General features: G+C 45.8%; 1 protein-coding gene across 1 annotated transcript in view; it reads left to right on the top strand.

Moving 5' to 3' along the window:
• adamts17 (ADAM metallopeptidase with thrombospondin type 1 motif, 17) overlaps positions 1 to 16,334 on the top strand; it is a 582,619-nt gene extending 566,285 nt beyond the window's left edge. The window contains exons 22-23 of the mRNA XM_078530484.1: positions 14,706 to 14,883; positions 15,555 to 16,334. Of these exons, the coding sequence (XP_078386610.1) occupies positions 14,706 to 14,883; positions 15,555 to 15,706 (330 nt within the window). The 3' untranslated portion in view covers positions 15,707 to 16,334. The remainder of the gene's footprint in view (positions 1 to 14,705; positions 14,884 to 15,554) is intronic.
• Positions 16,335 to 20,166: the final 3,832 nt, after the last annotated feature.

Below are 20,166 nucleotides of genomic sequence, written 5' to 3'. Positions count from 1 at the left end.
CTCAGTCCCCATCGTTGAGGTATCGTTGAGCGGTTTGGAAAGCAGAGTCTGAAGGCACACAGCTGCAGCAGCTGTTAGAGAGTGCAGTACTTCACAGAACCACAAAACTTTACATTCAGGAGGATGCCATTCAGCCCATCAAGTTACTTAGGCTCTTTGCTAGATCAGTCCAAACTAACCTCACTCCTCCTATAGCCCTGTGTCCTAAAAGAGGTAATAGTCTCTCCCTCAGCCACTCACTCTGTCAAACCATTCCATGATCCAAAACCCTCTACATAGAGAAATTTGTTGTAACCTCTCTCCTTGCTTCCTTAATAACCATTTTAAGTTAATGACCTCTCATCACCAACTGGAAAAACTCAGCAGGTCTGGCAGCATCGGCGGAGAAGAAAAGAGTTGACGTTTCAAGTCCTCAACTCTTTTCTTCTCTGCTGATGCTGCCAGACCTGCTGAGTTTTTCCAGGTAATTCTGTTTTTGTTTTGGATTTCCAGCATCCGCAGTAGTTTTTTGTTTTTATCTCATCACTAACTACCCAGCCAGAAGCAGAGGGATTAGCTGGGAATCACTAGTAAAACTGAAATTTTAAAAACCATTATTACATTTTCTCACAGTAATTATGAGATTATTCCAGTATTCTCCTTACATTCCCCTTGTGAGAGAGACTAGAACTATTGGACACAATTTAAAAATAAGGGGTCTCCCATTTAAGACAGAGATTAAGAGAAATATTTTCTGAGTGTCGTTAGTCTGTGGAATTCTCTTCCCCAGAGAGCAGTCGGGTTATGGATATTTTTAAGGCTGAGTTAGGTGGATTCTTGGTTGACAAGGAAGACAATGGGTATAGGGGATAGGCAGGAGGGTAGAGTTGAGGCTACAATCAGACCAGCCATGATCATTACTCAGAAAATCAGCCCCATTAAGTTCTCTGTTTTAAGAAAATAAGCAAAATACGAAAAGTAACCCCATCATTGTAAATATGATCAGTGGAAAGTAATAATACTGAGCTCACCAGAATACTCATATGTCCCCCTGGCTGTAACCTTCTGTGACTTGCACTTATTCATGGTCATGGATAAGCTTATCAATGTTGTTGAAGGTGTCAACTGTGGTTCCGTGGGTGACACTCATGAGTCAGAAAATTGGGGTTGGAGTTTCCGCTCCTGCCCACGGCGGGTGTAATGGCAGGCGGGAGGGGAAGATATTGCGGGAGCTAAAAAGTCAGTTTCTTGTTGGTGTGATAACAGGTTGCAATCATGCACTCCTGCCCTCAATGGCGGTGCACTTTTCCCGCTGTGCCATGTCGGGAACACCATTTGAATACATTAGAATAGCATGAATGCTCATTATCAAGGCAGCTGACTGGAATCACGCCTGCACGCTGGATCAAAAGGCCACACCAGCGTCTAATTGGACCAGCGTTGTTCACAACCATATATAAGTGATGAGCACCTGTCAACCTGCACTGCACTTGTGACTTTGAGGTCTGTTCGCCTACTTTGCATCACGCAGAGCTCGCGGTATCTCCGACTCTGTGCCGACTTTGCAGGCAGTACCACATCGCTGTCAAGGAGGATTACAGACTCAAGGCTTTAAATACCAGACCAGCAGTGAGGCGAAGGTGCATAGTAAACAGCTGAAGGGCAAAGAGCTCACTGGTGTTTGGGAGAGGGGGAAGAGACAGAGCCAAGGGAAGGGGCTGGAGGGCAAAGGTTTGACTCGGGGGTGGGGGAGACTGGGGAAGTTTGCCCTCAGACACGTGACTGGGAGGGGGGGTGGCTTCTGGGGAGGAGTGGATTAAAAACACACCCATCTAGATTCTATTACTAAAGGAGGAGGAATGCATGGCTGAGAGATGTTAGGAGCATCTCAGTAACTATAGACACAATCTGGAGCCTTCAATGTAATGGCACATTCATGTGAGATTAATTCACAGAATCACACAGTCCAGAAGAGACCCTTCAGCCCATGGAGTCTGCACCGACACGTGAAAAACACCTGACCTACCTACCTAACCCCATTTACCAGCACTTGGCCCATAGTCTTGAATGTTATGACGTGCCAAGTGCTCATCCAGGTACTTTTTAAAGGATGTGAGGCAACCCGCCTCCACCACCCTCCCAGGCAGTGCATTCCACACCGTCACCACCCTCTGGGTAAATAAGTTTTTCCTCACATCCCCCCTAAACCTCTTGCCCCTCACCTTGAATTTATGCCCCCTTGTGACTGACCCTTCAACTAAGGGGAACAGCTGCTCCCCATCCACCCTGTCCATGCCCCTCATAATCTTGTACACCTCGATCAGGTCGCTCCTCAGTCTTCTCTGCTCCAATGAAAACAACCCAAATCTATCCAACCTCTCTTCATAACTTAAATGTTTCATCCCAGACAACATCCTGGTGAATCTCCTCTGCACCCCCTCCAGTGCAATCACATCCTTCCTAAAATGTGGCGACCAGAACTGTACACAGTGCTCCAGCTGTGGCCTTACCAAGGTTCTATACAACCCCAACATGACCTCCCTACTTTTGTAATCTGTGCCTCGATTGATAAAGGCCAGTGTCCCATATGCCTTTTTCACCACCCCACTAACATGCCCCTCCGCCTTCAGAGATCTATGGACACACACGCCAAGGTCCCTTTGTTCCTCAGAACTTCCTAGTGTCATGCCGTTCATTGAATACTTCCTTGTCAAATTGTTTTATCCACTTGTTTTTAGAGTCATTATCGCACTTAGGAATTACCGCAATTGGTACAATGGGTTATTGCAGGGAGATCGACGATTGGAACGCATCGCCGGGTGGTTAACAGTGAGGATGAGTGTCTTGAGCTACAGGAAGATAGAGACGGGATGGTCTATCCTTCCAAAGTGTATCACCTCACACTTTTCAGGGTTAAATTCCATCTGCCACTTATCTGCCCATTTGACCATCCTGTCTATATCTTCCTGTAGCCCAAGACACTCATCCTCACTGTTAACCACCCGGCGATGCGTTCCAATCATTGATCTCCCTGCAATAACCCATTGTACCAATCGTGGTAATTCCCGAGCGCGATAATGACTCCAAAAACAAGTGGATACCTGGACAAACAAGAGGACCCTCTTGGAAACACCACCTCACCGAGATCATGTTTAACGATTCTATTGACTACAAGACATCTCCATATGGATGTAGAATCGCTGAGTTCGGTGAGTGTTTAGGGAAGGGGAGGCTAAGCGGAATGAATGGACCAGCACTGCATCCCTTCTTTTTGACGATTGCCTTGTGGGTGTTATGCAGGCAATTCCAAGGTGGAAAGTGGTTAAGGCTTTAGCTTTGAGCGCCAGGACAAAATTATGCCCATGAGGGACAGAGACCGGCACATTGAGGTGGGAAGGTGCTCACACTTATTGGTCAGCTTAGCAGACGTACATTCAGAGGGTCGACAATGCGCAAGGCTGGCCGGAGCACACAACCTCGGAGTATGGGGTTATAGATTGCAATCCCTCACAGATTACTGAGAGTACATAGAGTTCAATGAAAGATCACCCTTCTCCATACACATCTACATCTGTCCTTCCACACCACATCTTCACCTTCCCAAGCTGCAGACAAGACAGGGGACTACATGAGCCTCCATCTTACATAGCCAAGATTGAACATCGCTTGAACCTGCAGTGCATGTTGACGAGATGTCTTGCACAAGCGTTTTTGACATTGAGAGTGAGGTATCACTGATGTCGGTAATGAACTGAGAAGGGACATACACTGTGATGAGATGGCTGCACACAACGTCGACCAGAGGCGCATGATGTGAAATCAGCGAAAAATAGGGGCAGGGAACATGGTATGACATCTAAACAAGCACAACCCAACTCAGCATACAGAGGAGGCATAGACAAGAGATGTGGAGTGGGCGTAGTTTTAATAACATTGGTGCAAGTATATATGTGTGGTGAACACCTGTGCCACTGAAGTGCTCCTATATTTCCTGATCTCCCTAACCCTATCGCTTGGTGCATCCCTGACAACCACATCAGAGGTGGAGGCAGCCTGCTGACTGTTACACCCTCTTGTCTGTGATGATTTTGGAAGGCATCCTCTGGAGGGCCAAGACTTGGAGGAGCCCGGCCTGCATTGGGTGTCCTGCTGAGGGGCAGGTGCACTCTCCTCAAGCTGTGGAGCTGGAGGTGATGGAGTCACAGGCAGAGAGGATTGGGATCAGCTGGACACTCCCAGGGTCACCTGGGTGGATGGCCCCGATGTGTTCAGCTGCTGGTCCTATTCCCTATGGGTGCCAAAGGACCCCTGGCTGACTCCTTGAGGAGAAGGGGCATCTGGAGTGAGATCGAGGTGCCATGACCCCCCTCTTGTGTAGCCACTGATGGATGTCAGCAATGCCTATGGTGATGGAGTGCAACTCCTGGCGCAGTGCAGGACTTATGTCCTGGACCAAGGTCCCCATGGCAGCCGGCATCCTACCAGTGTTGACCTCAGTGTGCTGGCATGTCGGCACTTTCACCTCAGACTGAACACAGACGGATCCCTCCATTGTACATTGCAATCTGTGGAATGCAGCTGACAATCCTGCCTGATACTGCCATGTCTGTCGCGGCAGCTCCAACATCTGAGTTAGCACTGAGTCGAAAGGCTCATCGTCTGACTGGGGCTCAGCAGAACCCTGGCTTCCATCAGTCCTCCGAGTGCTGGTGATGTTGGATGTCCCTGCTTCCGCCTGCTGTGGACCAGAATCAGTGCTGCACTCACCAGACTGTGACATTGACCCTGCTCTAGATCTAAGTCCCACTGACGTATGTCTCTGCGCTGGTGGAGGGTGTGGGTGAACGCTGTGACATGTCTTCAATGTGGTGTCCTCAGGATCCTCATCCAAGATGTCGAGGGGGCTGGAAAGGTGGGGCTGGCTCCTGGTGACCATGGGGCACTTGGCAGAAGTGCCTATGAAAGAAAATAGAGATAATTAGAGCGTGGCAGGTGACTCGAAAACATGACAATGCACTCACAGTATTGCTGTCCGAAGGATCGGTTGGTGCAGGGTCCTCACTTGGGTTTGCGCTGCCAATGCAAAGCACAGTCCCAGTCCTCTCCAGCCAGCTCAACAGCACGCTTCTCATTGGGAGTGAGGACCTTAAGCTCAGGAATCCCCCGCACCGGTCTGGGACCTCTCCGTTTTATTATGGGTGAGCTTGTCCTGCAGTGAAGGCAGATGGAGACAGTGTGAGCAGGACACATGCCAAGGCAGATGATAAGGATGCCTGCTTTCTGTGGGTGGTGAGTGGAGCCGTGCATGGGAAGAGCACGCGAGGTACAGAGGATGTGATGTCCCTTGAGCTGGCAGTATGTGAGATCCCTGTGGAGTGTCATCCTGCAAATGTGTGACGGGCTTGTGAGAGTGAATTAAGAGCGATGAGATGGTTGACTTACCCTAGCGGACAGATGAGATCATTCATCCTCCTCCTGCACTGGATGGCTGATCTCCTCTGTACGGAGTTGGCACTCACCGCAGCAGCCACCTCCTCCCAAGCCGCAGTTGTGTGGTTAATAGGCCTCCTTCTACCATCACGGAGGTAGAGTACCTCCCAGCGATCCTCAATGGCATCTCAAAGGTGATCCAGCAAGGCGTCACTAAACCTGGGCGCTGCAGACTTCTTTGGTTTGGGGCATCTCTTGTCTGGATCAGTCCTGGGATGCAGTCCTCATTGAGAAAGCTGTGTGTGCGGGTGCATTTTAAATATAGCACCCGGAGCAATGATCCACTGAGGTCACGGTGGAGCGAGCAAACCCAAGGCCGCCGGCCACGATCTGACCTGTTTCCTGTTGATGCATAATTAATGAGGTGAGAAGCAGACAATCGAGTGCAAAAACGCCACCATTGCAGCCGGCGTGAAATCGTCACTTTTCACACCCGCCACTGCACTTATTACACAGAGGGGAAATTCCCGCCCTTGGGAGTTTGAAGACGAGCAGGGGAGTTCTCCCCGGCATCCTGGCCAATATATATCCTTCAATAAAGTGACTAAAAGAAATTTGCTTTCTCTTTCATTCATCCATTCACAGGCTGTGTACGTCTTTGGCAAGGTGGTGATGAGCCGCCTTTTTGAACCGCTGCAGTCCGGATGGTCAAGTTACTCCAACAAGGTTGCTGGGGAGGGAGTTCCAGGTTTTTGATGTAGTGACAAAGAAGCAAAGGTGATATATTTGCAAGTCGAAACTTTTGTGTGACTTGGAGGAGAACTTGAAGGTGGTAGTGTTCCCATGTGCCTGCTGCCCATCTCCTGCTACTGGTAGAGGCCGCAGGTTTGGAAGGTGCTGTTGAAAGAGCCTTGGTTAGTTGCTGCAGAGAATCTTGTAGGTGGTACACACACTGCGGCCACTGTGCGTCGGTGGAGGAGGGAGTGAATGTTGAAGGTGTTGGTTAGAGTGCCAGTTGAGTGGGCTACTTTGTTCTCTATGTTGGTCGAGGTTCTTCATAGAATCATAGAAAGTTTACAGCACAGAAAGAGGCCACTTGACCCATCTTGCCTGTGCCAGCCGAAAAATGAGTTCCCCAGCCTAAAACAAAAACAGAATTACCTGGAAAAACTCAGCAGGTCTGGCAGCATCGGTGGAGAAGAAAAGAGTTGACGTTTCGACTCTTTCAACAGAAGGGTCATGTGGACTCGAAACGTCAACTCTTTTCTTCTCCACCGATGCTGCCAGACCTGCTGAGTTTTTCCAGGTAATTCTGTTTTTGTTTTGGATTTCCAGCATCCACAGTAGTTTTTTGTTTTTATCCCCAGCTTAATCCCACTTTCCAGCATTTGACCCGTAGTCCTGCAGGTTACGGCATTTGAGATGCATATCCAGACACCTTTTAAATGAGTTGAGGGTTTCTTCCTCGACTACCCTATCAGGCAGTGAGTTCCTGACCCCTTCTACACTCTGGGTGAAACATTTTTTCCTCATCTCCCCTCTAATCTTTCTACCAATCACTTTAAATCTATGCCCCTAGTCACTGATCTCTATGCTAAAGTAAATAGGTCCTTCCCATCCACTCTATCCAGGCCCCTCACAATTTTGTACATCTCAGTCAAAGTTCCTGGAGCTGTATTCATCCAGGCAAGTGGAGAGTATTCCATCACACTCCTGTCTTGTGCCTTGTAGATTGTGAAAAGATTCTGGAAGTCAGGAGATGTGTCATTTGACATAGAATTCACCGTCTCTGACCTGCTCTCATAGCCACAGTATTTATATGGCTAGTCCAGTTCAGTTTCTGGTCAATGGCAACCTCCAGGATGTTAATGGTGGGGGATTCTGCGATGGTAATGACATTGAATGTCAAGAGGAGGTGGTTAGATTCTCTCTTGCTGGAGACAGTCAAGGTCTGGCAGTTGTGTGGCACGAATGTTGCTACTTATCAAACCAAGCCTGGATGTTGTGCAGGTCTTGCAGCATATGGGCACGGACTACTTCAGTATCTATGGAGTCACGAATGGTGCTGAACGTTGTGCAATCAACAGTGAACATCCCCACTGGAGGGAAGGTCATTGATGAAACAGCTGAAGATGATGAGCCTAAGACACGACCCTGAGGAACTCCTGCAGCGATGTCCAAGGACTGAGATGATTGGCCTCTGAGAACCATCTCCCTTTGTGCTCGCTATGAATCGAGACAGTACAGACTTTACCCCCTCATTCCCATTGACTCTAGTTTTGCTAGGGCTCCTTGAGGCCATGGTCAGTCAAAAGCTGCCTTGATGTCAAGGGCAGTCACAGTCACCTCACCTCTGGAATTCAGCTCTTTAAGTCATGTTTGGACCAAAGTCTGGAGCTGAGTGGTCCAGCAATAGGTTTTTCTCTCTTGTTGGTTCTCTCACCACCTGCCACACACCCAGTCTGGCAGCTTTGTCCTTCAGGACTTGGCCAACTTGGTCAGTATAGGCGCTACCAAGCCACTCTTGGTAATGGACATTGAAGTCCCCCACCCAGAATACATTCTGTATCCTTGCTCCCCTCAGTGCTTCTTCCAAGTGATGTTCAACATGGAGGATTATGATTTCTTAGCTGAGTTGGGGGGTGGGTGCAGTAAGCAGTGGTCACTTGGAGGTTTCCTTGCTCATGTTTGACCTGATGCCATGAAACATTCATGGGGTTTGAAGTTGATGTTGAGGACTTCCAGGGCAACTCCCTCCCAACTGTATACCACAGTGCTGCCACTTTTAGTGGGTCTGTCCTGCCAGTGGGACAGGACATACCCAGGGATAGTGATGGAAGAGTCTGAGCTGAAAGCAATGATTCTGTGAGGATGACTATGTCAGGCTGTTGCTTGCCTAGTCTGGGGGACAGCTCTCCAAATGTTGGCGCAAGTCCCTAGATGTTAGTGCAGAGTACATTTCAGGGTCAATTGGGCTGTCTATGTCTTTGGCATATGTCCGATTTTGATGCGTAGGTTGATGTCAGTTCTGGTTTTATTATTTTTTGTAATTCTTTTGTAGCAGTTTGATATAACTGAGTGGTTTTCTAGGCCATTTCAGAGGGCAGTTAAGAATCAATGCATTGATGTGGGTCTGGAGTCACATGTCGGCCTGACCGGGTAAAGGCAGGAGGTTTTCCTGCATGAAAGGACATTCCTGAACCAGTTGCATTTTCCTGGCAATCTGATAACCTGGCCACCATGATTGATGCTGGCTTTTAATTTATTCTTGATTTATTTAATAAGCTTAATTCAAATGCACAAACTACCATGGATTTGAATTTACATCACCAGATTATTAGTCCAGGCCTGTGAATTACTTGTCCAGTAGCATTACCGCTGTGATACCGTACCCATATCCAATCATTATTACATCATTGTTTGTGGAGCCTGGCTTTGCGCAGATTGGGTGCTGCATCTCCTACATTTGGGCAGTAACTACACTTCAAACATACTTCATTGGCCGTGCAGTGCTTTGGGACATCGAAAGGTCAGGTTAGATTCTATATAAATGTATTCTTTCTAGCTACATCCTGCTTTAATTATGAAAACCTTTTCTGGCAAATTGTTTCCTCGCTCCATTTTTTTTCAACAAAGAGCAGCAGCAGCACTGATCAGATGGGCCAAATGGTCCATTCATGCACAGTGCCATTCTACAATTTTATAATCTCTCCTCTGGCAATATTTAAACTGTATACGGTTATTTATCACGTTATGCCACAGATGTGTTATCATCAATCTCGACCACACACACAGTGTAAATCAGCACCATCTCCACCCACCCACCCTTCAGAAAACACTGCACAACTCGGTAAAACCTTATACAATTTCTGTCAGTCAAATGGGGGGGTGGGTAGGGTGACAATTTTCTGTTTGCGATGATTTGGTTTGAGTGAAATAGTCTGATAAATAAGCTGGTTAGTTTTGGTTGATTATTTTGAAGTGAAAATGGCTCATTCATTCCCTGATCTCAGCAGGTTGTGTGAAGGGCATCATCCTGTCAGAGGGCAGTGGGATACCAGGCAGGGCTGGAGCAGCTGCTGCCTGTTGAGACAGCAGTGATGATGCAGATTTGCTCTTTCTTTCTTTGGCTGTAGCAAACGAGCTCATATTTATATACTCCGAGTATCAAGCATGGCTGATATAACACGCTCACCGTTGAGCCAGAAGGTTGTGGGTTCAAGTCCCACTGCATTTCTGGGGCCGCACCTTCCCCTCAGATTCAGGAACCACGATGTGTGCCATTTTATGACTTTGTGATCCTGACACCATCATGTTCTCCCACTCTCACAGTATTTTAATCTCTGTGAGATGTGTAGTGGGCCAGGTTCAGGTCTGCCACCTCCCCAGGCAGGCCCGAGGCAGTGACGGAGGGTCTGGGTGGCGAAGCGATCTGATTAGAAGGTCTGTCTCCATGCACTGGCACATCAGCCCAGTTCAATTCAGGGCTGTTAGATCCTCTGGAGCTCAAATCTCACTCCCCTTCACCACCACCCCCACCCCCCCCCCCCCCCCCCCCCCACCTCCCATTCCATTCCCCCTCATGCCCACTCCATGTCCCCTCCATTCCCCCTCATATCCACCCTATCATGACCTTTCATACCCCTTCCATTATCTGCATGACCCCACAATACATCCTCTATAACCATTCTCCCAGTATCCAACATGTACAGGACCAATGAGACCTTGTCAAGTCTGGCAAGTCTTTGAAATGCTCCTGAAAGTGGCACAAAAAGCAAAGAGGCTTTGAAAATCTCCTTTGAAAAAGATGCTCACCGTACAACCTCATAAAAGTGCCAGTCAACCTCAGCCATTCATAGTGTCAATGAATTAAGCTTTAATCCTCTTAACCCCTCTTAATCTTGTCCAAATAAGCAATTAGGCATTGAGAAACCACATCAAAGAAGCAACAACGTATTTCAAGGTAATGAAAATGTCAATCAAACAAAACTAGGACTCCCTTTTAAGATGTGTGAACAGGCCAGCTGCTGAGCTGAGTCCATTGGCCATTCTTTGAGTTCAGCCAAGCATTCATAATGAGACTATCTGGAAATCACATATCTGGCCATCTGTTGAAACTGCTTCTGTACATACATGTTTATGAGGGGACATGGGGAATATGAGGGGACATGGATGGGACATTGGCAAGAGATTTTAAACTTATCTGTCAAAAGATTCCCGAATCCTCAGCAGGCTTTCACTCAAGGTTCATGAACTGACTTACCTGGTTTAACTTTCAAAAAATGCTGGGTAGTTAACTGTCAATCTGACTGACTTACCAGCCACAGCCTTCAGTAACCCATCCACCTATAGGAAAATGCCAAAGACAGGGATATTTGTTTTTCCAGTAGGGATTTAAATGTGACTTGACATCAGTAAGTGAGCAGTGGGTTGCAACCTGCCACGATTCCCAATCCTCCAAAAATGATGTGCAGCAGGAACTGTCAGGGAAATTCAAGATTGCAGTCCCACACGTCTCGACTTTGGCCCACCGGACTCAGGTTTGCTCCGAGTTGGGAGACAAAATCTCAGCCCCTGAGCACAATATGTGGGCTAACGCTCCAGTCCTATTCTGCACTTTCTGGGGTGCCATCTTTCAAATGAGACGTCAAACTGAGGCCTCGCCTGCCCTCTCAGGAGGACATAAAAGACCCCATGGCCGTTATTTTGGAGAAGGACAGGTGGTTTCTTCCCACTGTCCTGATCAATAATTACCCCATAACCTGAGTATTGCTGAAAAAAGAGATTTTTGTCAAAGCTTTTCGCCTTGTACTTATCAGGACAATTCGCAAGAATACCAAATATAAAGGCAACAACAATGTATGCTGTATGAGAAGAGACTGCTGATTGGTTGGCAAGTGGACTCTGATTGGCAGACGCATTTCCATTGAGAATGCATCAATTGATGGTAACTGACAGTTAACTACCAAGCATTGTTTGAAATTTAAACCAGGCAGCTTGACTCTGACAAATTTCAAACTATGTTTGGCAGCACCAAGGCTCCTTAGGCAGCACCTTCCAAATCCAAGATCACTACCATCTACAAGGACAAGGGCAGCAGATGCATGGGAACACCACCACCTAGAAGTTCCCCTCCAAGCCATTCACCATCCTGACTTGGAAATATATCGCCATTCCTTCATTGTCGCAGGGTCAAAATCCTGGAACTCCCTCCCTAACAGCACTATGGGTGTACCTACACCACTGCAGCGGTTCCAGAAGGCAGCTCACCACCACCTTCTCAAGAGAAATTAGGGGTGGACAATAAATGCTGGCCCAGCCAGCGACCCCCACATCCCATGAATGAATAAAAAAAGTTAACTGTCAGTCACCATTAACTGATGTACTCTCCACTCTGCTAATGAGAGTTCACTTGCCAACTAATCAATACTCTCTTCTCACACAGTATAAATTGGTGTTCCCTTTACATTTGGTATTCTTGCGAATTGTCCTGTTGAGTGCAAGACAGAAAGCTTTAATTTAAAAAGTCTCTTTTTCTCAGCAATACCCAAGTTCTGTAGTGCCAAATGACTATATCCCATAACCATTAACACTAACACTGATCATTATCAGATTGCTGTTTGTGGGAGTTTGCTGTGTGCAAATTGGCTGCCACGTTCCTACATTTCAACAGTGACTACATTTCAAAAGTACTTCATTGGCTGTAACATGCTTTGCAAGGTCTTGAGGTGGTATAAGTTCTGTATAAATAATTTAATATATGTAAAAGAGGCTGTATAAATGCAAGCTGTATCTTTTATTATGTCATTGGGATATTTCAAATTCTTCATGTTGATTGGATGGCATTTTAAGTGCAGTCACTATCGTTATTTAAGCAAATGCAGTTTGTGCACAGCAAGATGTCATGGTTCAAATTCCAGTCTGAATGCATTCTTGGGTTGAATGGCATCAGTCATTCCCATAAATGGTCTTTATGCTTTACATTCACGGGTGTTGACCATCACTGCCCTCAGTCTACATGTAGGCCAGTATAACATGGGGGTGTAACAATAGCTTCTCCTTTTTATCTCGATAGGTACTCGTGTTTTTTGCGCATTTATCTCTTCAATCTCTCTGCAGTTTGACTAAGATGAGAAGTTTAGTTTGAATCATAAGCCCTTTTTCTTCACTGTAAGGTGAAACCTGCAGGGAAATAGATATGGACAGAGTTTCTTAGTTCAGTTGGCATAACTTAAATTTGCATAATGGTATTAAGGAACAAACACACATGCAACTCCCACTTCAAGCCCCACATCCTATTTAGTTTAAACAGAGTAATCATTCTGTGTGGTTTTCTACAGCCCAAAGCAGAATCAGTCTCCCTGTACTCCCCCGATTCTGTCTTTAGGAGCCTCTTCCAGTCACCCTGCTTTGCAGCCCCTCTTTTCCAAAAAATCTGACTGTTTCCTGGAGTTTGTGCTCGGTTAAAAGCCTCTTGTTCTGTGTCAGAGACCCTATCCTTCTCTCGGGACGCTGAAGATCAAAGGGTTTGACAACAGAAAGTTGGCTGGAGATTTCCTCCTGAATATCCAGGCAGACTGGTTAATGGCTTATTGATTAGCCTCTGGAGGAAGCAACTTCCAACCAACATGTTATCCCCATTCTTCAACAGAGAGTTTCTTTTCCTTTAATTTGTAAGAATGCACATTGCTTTTAAAAATTAATGGAACACTATAAGTAACTCTTCTCTCACTCCCTTCTGAGGAAAATGGTAAAACAATTCAGAAAGGTGCAGCCGCCAAGAGTAAATGAGACGAATGGCCAATTTACCAGAGTCCCTCTTTAGTTCAGTGTACAGGCTGTGGTTTAAGGTAACAATCAGCATTTCGACCCTTGTCAGCCTGTTTTTGCCTGTCAAGGAAAACCAGTTTGTATCACTGGACCAGTTTCCCTATATAAGTTCAATTGGAAGAGGAACGTGTTGGAAGCCAGGAAATTGGTTGGAGTGCAGGATTGGGACCTGTTGGAATCAGACAGGTCGATTGGAGGTCACGACTGGAAGTTACTGAAATTAATCAAACCACCATTACTTTCTCTCACACATTGCTGCATCTAAACTTGAGATGGAAAAGTGTTATGACCTGATGGTTTTTGAGAGTTGTAGTTACAGATCTGTTCTTTTAGTGTTTGTCCAAATAAGCTACATGCAATAAATAAACAGCTCTTATTGCAGCTTGTAAATGCTTCTAATCTGCCTCTGAGGAACTTTGTGGTGCAATTTCCAAGTATCCAACTGCGAACACTTCATATTTCTCATAGATTGCTTTTAATCGTCTGCCAATTTAGTTTTCTCAATGTACCACAGTATCTTTACAGTGCAGAAGGAGGCCATTCGGCCCATCGAGTCTGCGCTGGCTCTCTGAAAGAGCATTCCACTAGTCCCATTCCCCTGCCCTATCCCTGTAACCCTGCACATTCTGTCTTTTCAGGTAGCAATCCAATTCCCTTTGGGATACCTCAGTCAAACCTGCCTCCACCACAATGATCAGTGCTCTTGCCATTGTCAAGGTGACATAGATTGGATGAATGAGCTGAATTAATCTGAAACGATAGAATAACAGAATCACCCTGGGTTGCTGATCATCCATCTACTGGTTTTAACTCATCTCCCCTACACTGTCAAACTCATTAGGACAGGCTTTACAAGTTCACCATCTTGACACAGAGCAGTTATGAGGAAACATTGCTGACCTCCACACCATCATTCCCAACCTCCACACCATCATTCCCATTCAGCATCCCTGCTGCAATGGCCCTAGCACCAGGAGCATGGATTTATAAAGTTTTCATGGCAACTTCCCAAGTCAGTTATCTAACTTAACCCACCAGTTCCTACTATACATAGACACAGAGTAGTGAAAATACATCACATCCTGTTTTAAAATGATCTTTTGTTAAATAACATTACCATGTTTTTAAATTAAGTTTCACTCATAAGTTTTCTAACTCTTGTAAGATTTCACCGGTTTCTCATTACCTATTAAGGAATTATAGGTTATTATATATATAATGTACACATATGTATGTGTACATATACCTGTATATTATATATAGACATATAGAGAGTTCTGACAAAAGTTTAATGACTTGAAAAGTTAACTGTTTCTCTCTACAGAAACTGTCTGATCTGCGGAGTATTTCCAACATTCTGTTTTTATTTCAGATTTCCAACATCTGCAGTATTTTATCCTTGTATAAATGTTGCTGAGTATGGATAACTAATTGATACTTACCCTCTGTGGTGGCGTGTTTTTCAGTGTTCCTCTACGTGTGGCAAAGGCCTGCAGTCGCGGGTGGTTCAGTGCATGCACAGAGTCACCGGCCGCCATGGCAATGAATGTCCATCTTTAAACAAACCACCAGCTTACAAGCAATGCCATCAGAAACCCTGCAACGAAAGTATCAACATCAACACAATCACCTCACCCAGGCTTGGTGAGTTTCACTGCACCTGTTTTACCATCATAGGGGGGGGTCGTAGAGAAAGCAGTTAAAATGTGAACTAGAATCCTGACAGATCATTAGGGGAGAGTGAGGTTATCGCTGATACAAAGCATAAACGTGACCTGATCTTCAGTCCAGAGCAAAATACAGACACAATCAGGAGGGGTGTTTGTATATATAAATACAGACTGTAATCGGGATGGGCTTGGGTATAAGTAAATGCAGACTGTGATTGGGCCTGGCCAGGTTTGTGTATATATAAATACAGACTGTATTCGGGATGGGTCTGGGTATAAATAAATGCAGACTGTGATTGGGCCTGGCCAGGTCTGTGTATATATAAATACAGACTGTATTCGGGATGGGTCTGGGTATAAATAAATGCAGACTGTGATTGGGCCTGGCCAGTTCTGTGGATATTTAGAACACTTGCCCCAAATGGCTGTGGATGCTGAAGGATAATTGGAACTTTCAAGACTGAGATCAATAGATAGATTTTTTTATTCGTTAAGGGTCTCAAGGGATATAAAGTAAAGGCAGGTAAATGGAGTCGAGGTACAGATCAGCTAGTGCTCAGTATTGGACAGTTTGGTGAAGTTAGAAACTGGAAGTCATTGTTGCCTATTAAGTGCACCTTGTAACAGTCTGCCTTGATCTGCAAGCTGCCTTGACGCACAAGTGCACAGGAGATCGGTGGACAGTATACTGCAGGGTGATCCGAGAGAAGAACCTGTGTCGGGACATGCGATGGTACCAGCGTTGCTGCCAGACCTGCAGAGACTTCTACGCAAACAAGCTGCACCCTGGCAGCTAATTGCAGGTTTTACTGCAGCGTGAGATAATTTAAGAGGAGCTTTACTCTGTCTGATCCTGAGCAGAACTGGGGGTTGTACAATTTCTAAAACTGGAAGAGAACAGTGCTGGGGCATGCTATGGGCTCCACAACATTGCTACCCACACTCTGCACAAGATCTCTGCAGTTTTGGATTGTGCTGCATAAACTGCTGTTACAGCATTGGAAGCCAAGACAGTGACCCTCTCAAGAACCGCTGCCTGTGAACAATCGGTGGTTCTGCATTTACCCATTACTGCAGCTTGAGCAGCCTGACTTTAATCAGTTGGGAAGAAAAGCTTAAAAAGCAGCCTCCTTTTTACTAAACAAACCCTCACTGCAAGTTTTTGTGGAGTTAATATTATGGACTTGAAAGCAAAGGACAAAGAAGGAGCTGGAGAAGCATCACTTCAGTGGACAGTTCAGGTGGAGATGTGTAGAGAATCCCAATCCACTCTTGTCATTCTGGATTATATGAATAATGTAACAAGTCTCTCCATCCAGAGTATTGATCAAACCACTCGCTTCAGGAACAAATTTGCAACTTGATAACTTCATTTATAGCAACATGAATATTTACAGTTTTTAGCAATAAAAAGGCAAACTTGAATGGTCCTGTTTAACCTTTTCACTACTGTTCCAGGTTTTAGGCCAACCTCCCAGTATTGGCAGCATGAATCCCGTTAGTGATCGACAGCCCAGTTTAGGGAAAAGCAGGTAACGTCCATCCGTCGGTACCACTCTGCTGCCGGAAGGAGCGGTAAACAAACTCTCTTCAGTTTCCCCATCTTTTTGAACAATACAATTGTGAACTAGGTTGAGTGGACAGATATTGAGCACAATGCTGCTCCAGGGTGTAACCTTTGAGTGCTAACAGCCAGATGCTGGATTTTCCTCTTTTGTGAGCACACGACTGGTGCGAGCTAGTCCTACCCCCACATGGCCATCAAGATAACCTTAGCTCCCTCACACATATAATACCAATTGGAGCACTCTGGGGAGGGGAAATAACATACCATTACCTACAAACTTACCAATCAGGTAGCATTCACATTAAACAGGCACAGACTAAGAGAAATGGCTCCCTTGGCATGAAAAGATGGTGATGCCACCGAGAGGGAAGTGCTGACCCTGACCCTGTTGGCCATTCTTAGGGTCACAGGGGTCTACAGCACAGAAAAAGGCCCTTTGGCCCAATGAGTCTGCGCCGGTCAAACAACTACCTAACCATTCTAATCCCATTTTCCAGCACTAGCCTTGTATGCCGTGGCATCACAAGTGCACATCCAAATACTTCTTAAATGTTATGAGGGTTTCTGCCTTTACCACCCTTTCAGGCAGTGAGTTCAAGATTCCCACCACCCACTGGGTGAAAAAATTCTTTCTCACATTCCCTCTAAACCTCCTGGCCTTTACCTTAAATCTATGCCCCCTGGTTATTGATCCCTCCGCCAAGAGGAAAAGTTCCTTCCTGCCTACCCTATCTATGCCCCTCATAATTTTATACACGTCAATCATGTCCCCCATCAATCTCCTCTGCTCCAAGGAAAATAATCCCAGTCTATCCAAAATCTCCTCACAACTAAAACTCTCCAGCCCAGGCAACATCCTGGTAAATCTCCTCTGCACTCTCTCTAGTGCAATCACATCCTTCCTATAATGCAGTTTCCACAACTGCATGCAATACTCTAGCTGGGGCCTAACCAGCGTTTTATACAGTTCCAGCATAACCTCCCTGCTCTTAAATTCGAATCCCCAGCTATTAAAGGCAATTATCCCAGATGCCTTCTTAACCACCTTATCCACCTGTCCCACTACCTTAAGGGACTGGTGGACATGCACACCAAGGTCCCTCTGATCCTCGGTACTTCCCAGGATCCTACCATTCATTGTGTATTCCCATGCCTCGTTTGTCCTGCCCAAGTGCATCACCTCACACTTATCCAGATTAAATTCCATTTGCCACTGATCAGCCCATCTGACCAGCCTGTCTATATCCTCCTGTAATCTAAGGCTATCCTCCTCAGTAATTACCACCCCACCAATTTTCGTGTCATCCGCAAACTTACCGATCAACCCTCCTACATTCAAGTCTAAATTGTTTATATATACCACAAACAGCAAGGGACCCAACACTGATTCCTGTGGAACCCCACTTGACACAAGCATCCAGTCACAAAAACACCCCTCGACCATCACCCTCTGCTTCCTGCCACTCAGCCAATTCTGGATCCAAATTGCCTTGGATCCCACGGGCTTTTACCTTTGTTATCACTCTCCCATGCGGGACCTTATCAAAAGCCTTGCTGAAGTCCAAGTAGACTATGTCAAATGCATTGCCCTCATCCGCACACTGGTGGTCACCTCTTCAAAAAATTCAATCAAATTGGTCAGACATAACCTCCCCTTAACAAAACCATGCTGACTGTCCTTGATTAATCCCTGCCTCTCCAAGTTTAGATTAATTCTGTCCCTCAGAGTTGCTTCCAATAGTTTCCCCACCACTGAGGTTAGACTGACAGGCTTGTAGATCCCTGGTTTATCCCTTCCACCCTTCTTGAATAATGGTATCACATTGGTTGTCCCCTAGTCCTCTGGCACCTCTCCTGTGGCCAGAGAGGTTGTGAAAATTATTGCCAGCGCCCCTGCTATCTCCTCCCTTGCCTCACTCAACAGCCTGGGATACATTTCATCCCGGCCTGGAGACTTATTTACTTTTAAGCTTGCCAGACCACTTAGAACCTCCTCCCTTTCCAAGCTAATTTCTTTAACTTTTTCACAGCCCTTCTGCCTGATTTCCATACCCATATCGTCCCTCTCACTTGTGAACACTTACCCTCCTGAATTATGCATGAGCATCAGTGACATGTAGAAACAGTCACAGGTGTATTTATTTCTTGCACATGTCACTCTCTGCATATGTGTGTGGAGTCATTGAAGTCACTGTCACTGACAAGTGGACATGAGCTAATTCAGAGCTTCACTGTACAGAGATCATGTCTTAGACACACCAATACCAGAGCACTGCAATGGGCTTGGCTCAATTTTCCAAAATAAGCTTAATTCCCCTATTTTGACTGGGCGACAAGAGAGCTTATCCTCCAGTTCCTGTCATTAGACTTCATAAAATTGGTCGCACAGCAGCTTTTAAAGGGCTGCATTCCACCATAAAAGGGGTAGGTATGGTGGAATGGAATAGTTGTCAAACTATTCACAGTGTCACAGGAGAGACTTTTGGTAAACACAATCTTTTCAGTCAATGCAGTCACCCAGCTTCCATGTACTTGTTGGGAAATGAGGAGCAAGATGAAGGTGTGTGTGCTTCACACTTCTGCACACATTTTGAGCAAGGCCCATCAAGTTGGAAACTTGCCAGTCTCTTGGGAAGTATCGTTTTGAGCGTTATGTACAGCAATTCTCCTTTGAGGCAAGAGACTGTGGCCAGAATTTTCCAGGCCCACAGCTCTCTAAAATAAATTTTCCAGAATTCCTTATTGGATTTATTAATGACTATTGTATATTTATGTCCCCTAGCTTTGGGCTTCCCTACTCTGTTTACTACTACTGAGTACTCTCTCCATAGGAAAGTATGGAAAGAGACGGAGATGTCCATTCCCCCATTCTTGCCACTGACAATGCCAACCCTCTGGTACATGCCAGCTGCCCTTGCAGCCAGCAGCACAGTTTTAAAACAGCCTCACTGATAATCCGTAATGTCTACAGGCAGAGTTACCCTGACACATGCAAGTAAGTGTGCTGGAGCCTGTAGGTGTGGATGTGAAGGTACGTCTGGGTGGGCACTGTCTGCCAGTGTTGCAGCCTGACCAAGCTGGTATCACACAGATGTACCTTCATATCCACACCTACAGGCTCCAGCACACTTACTTGCATGTGTCAGGGTAACTCTGCCTGTAGACAATACGGATTCACAATCTTTATTAAAAGCACTTCAGCACACAGCTCTGCTCTAACAACGAATAAATGCCTACTATTTACTCCAAAACAAACTCTTGGAAATTGCATGAGTGTCCAAGTGACATTATCAGAACTTCAATTAAATATTGCAACTGGCGAACTACTGGACTGAGTACTGGATCAGAAAATTAAGTGGGCCATTACACAGCAGCAGAACGGATCTGTTAAACCCATCTTGCAATTTTCACCAAGCACTCCATCATGTGACCCTGTGTATAACTCAGTGAGTGATCAGGCAAGGCTTAATGCCTAAAGCAGTCAATTCAGGAAATTTAGCATCATCTTGGCAGACACACAAGGTCACATTACCAGATACACACACACACTTACTACAGGCATTCTCACGCTCATTCTCACCACTTTTACTACCACATGAGGAGGGGTAAAAATTGACTCCCCTAATTTACCATTCCAGGTCTGGCTGTAACAGGGTTTAATTGCGAATTTAGCAAGAATTTGCTTTGCCA

This window comes from Cetorhinus maximus, chromosome 26, assembly GCF_964194155.1.
Source record: "Cetorhinus maximus chromosome 26, sCetMax3.hap1.1, whole genome shotgun sequence".
Classification (NCBI taxonomy): domain Eukaryota; kingdom Metazoa; phylum Chordata; class Chondrichthyes; order Lamniformes; family Cetorhinidae; genus Cetorhinus; species Cetorhinus maximus.
The sequence above is the reverse complement of the archived record's forward strand: the minus strand, read 5'-3'. Positions and strand labels throughout refer to the sequence as shown.